Source organism: Gekko japonicus, unplaced genomic scaffold (assembly GCF_001447785.1).
Source record: "Gekko japonicus isolate JY-2015 unplaced genomic scaffold, Gekko_japonicus_V1.1 scaffold5836, whole genome shotgun sequence".
Taxonomy (NCBI): Eukaryota; Metazoa; Chordata; class Lepidosauria; order Squamata; family Gekkonidae; genus Gekko; species Gekko japonicus.
In genome coordinates, this window is record NW_015174427.1 from 37319 (window position 1) to 39972 (window position 2654).

The window sequence follows — 2654 nt, forward strand, 5'->3', positions numbered from 1 at the left end:
CATTTTGCCGCCTTGCTGTTCCTAAGGGCCCTAAGATTGTCAGACTAGGATCTGGGAGACCCAGGTTTGAATCTGCACTCTTCCATGGAAGCTTGCCAATAGGGATGTGCATTTGGTTCATCCGAACCGAATGCACCCCCGAAAATGGCCCATTCGGACCCCTTTCGCGCTGCTGCAGGCCGATTCAGATCAGAGAATCTGATCTGAATTCTCTGATCTGAATCGGCTTGCTGCCGAATTGCTGCCGAATTTCGGCAGCAATTCGGCCCCATTATATCTTATGGGTCATTGAAGTCAATGGCGAAAACATAGGGTATATTCTAGGGGGCTGGAGGGGAGGTGGTTTGAGGGAGAGGCTCCAGGGTAGCTGCTGCAGCCTCTCCCCAAGATACCCAACCATGTTTGAAGAACATTGGACCAGGGGGTCCAATTCTACGGGCCCCCAAACAGGTTGCCCCATCCCCTCCATTGTTCTCTATGGTGGGAAAAAGTAACTCATCTCCGTTTCCTAGCCAAAGAGCCAGCGCTGTCTGAAGATATTTCCTTGGTCATGTGGCCGACATGACTAAACACCAAGGCGCATGGAATGCTGTTACCTTCCCACTGAAGTGGTACCTATTTATCTACTTGCAATTTCTTGCTTTCGAAGTGCTAGGTTGGCAGGAGGTGGGACCAGAGATGGGAGCTCACTCCGTCATGCGGACCCTTGGGTCTTGAACTGCTGAACTACTGATCTTCAGGTCTGCAGTTTAGCGTCTTAACCATTTGAGCCACCACAGCCCTTCCTCTCATGTTACATGATTACAAAACAGGGTCAGCCTATTTTGGAACAGCAAAGAAAGGAATGCCAAGGAATGTATTTCTTTCTTCACTAACACTGTTCGGTAAAGGTAGCTGTTGTAATAAGTTCTACATATAGGAGAAGAAACACTCACCTAAATCAGGCCATTCAGGACTCCTTCTGCCTGAAGTAAAAGATACATTTTAGATTTTTGAACCCTATCACTAAATTCTAAACTACATAATTTGAATGCATCAAGAAAGCAGCAACATTTTCTAAAAAATCAGGGGGAAGGGGGGGAAATGCTCTTGGATGTTACATTTTCAAAAGTAACCTATATAAATTTACTTCTTCATTCTTTGCATGTCTTTTTAGTAGCTCAGTCCTAGCACCAATTTATGTTAATTCTATCCCTAACACATCCGTCCACACAAGTTATGTCTACAGATGGGCATGAACTGGCTCACAAACTAATGTTCATGATGAATTTTGGCTGGTTCATGGTTCATTAATGGAAGTTCGTGGCAGGTCAAATGGCACGAACTTTCAGGCGGTTCATGGAGGTTCATGCTGGTTAGTGAATGGTTACATTTCCAGACAGACTGTCTCTGCTCAACAAAATGTTTGGTGAACTTCAAAACAATGGGTTTTTTTTTGAATTCTCCAGACTTGGAAACACTATTGTGCCAGTGGCGCTGCATTCTGCTGAGCACTCCGTACATTGTACTGGTTTGGCTGGGATTGCAAAAAGCTCCCCCCCTCGCTAGGATTGTAATTGAGCTGGCATTGCCACATTGCCACTGGGTTCTGCTGGACACTGACACATTGCACTGGCTCTGCTAGGCTTCCAACCTCCCCCCTTTGCTTGGAGAATGATTCTGTGCTAGACATCAGTCCTGTTGAGCTGGCATTGCCACAATGGAACTGGGTTCTGCTGGGCACTAGTACATTGCACTGGTTCAGCTGGGCTTGCAAAAATGCCCACCCCACCTTCAGTTTCTACTGCAGAGATTATCTGGTTTGACCTTATTCCTGTTGGTTTGAACTGCCACAGTGGCACTGGTTCTGCTGGGCGCATAGCACTGGTTCAGCTGGGCTTACAAATATGACCCCCACCTTCAGTTTGTACTACAAAGATTCTCTGTTCTGCTTGGCTTCTATTGCCCTTGCTTTTTTGCCCTCCAATGGAAACAATGAAGGTTGGGGCACCTACTTTTTTTTTGGGGGGGGTTGTAACTTTCTTCCCTTAAATCCAATCCTCACCAAACTTGGAGGGCAGGTTGAGGAGAGTCAGATGGAGATCCCCTGTGAGTTTGGTGTTTCTAGCATGCCAGGGGGCTGTTCTACCATGTCAAGAACCCCACAGACTGAACTGGTTCATTTAGCTCTTAAAAGTGGCTCACTCACCAGGCACACCATGAACCCCATTTGTACCCATCCCTAGTTTTCTCTCTGAAGGAGAGATCAATGTGACTTGAAGGCTTGAAACACATATTTTAAGCATAATCTATCGTACTATATACATTATTTATATATCCCCTTACAGCCATAAGATTCCGAAGGTGGTCTCTACTAATGATTCCAAAGGAAAACATACTTTGTCTATGGGCCAGTTTCAAATGTAATTACGCATCCACAGTCACCGTTTTCAAGTCCTCACTTCTGCTTATGTGTGGGACATAGTCCCTCTCTCTCCTGCACACTGATCCAATTTCATGCAGCATTAGCTTGCCAAAATCAGCTTCCTCCTAAGGTCATACAGCATGCGTGTGCTTATTCTGAAGCACCTATTTGGAAAACTATTTCCACATTAGCGCACCAAAAGCCAACATGGGCTCACTCTGTTATGTGCCTGCCCGTGGTGACCATCCCA

General features: G+C 45.9%; 1 protein-coding gene across 1 annotated transcript in view; it reads right to left on the reverse strand.

The window, feature by feature from the left end:
• LOC107121471 (mucin-6-like) overlaps nt 1-2219 on the reverse strand; it is a gene marked incomplete at its 3' end in the record, with an annotated part of 37628 nt that extends 35409 nt beyond the window's left edge. Inside the window, exon 1 of the mRNA XM_015424380.1 lies at nt 2189-2219. Coding sequence (XP_015279866.1) covers nt 2189-2219 — 31 coding nt within the window. The remainder of the gene's footprint in view (nt 1-2188) is intronic.
• Between the last annotated feature and the right edge of the window lie 435 nt (nt 2220-2654).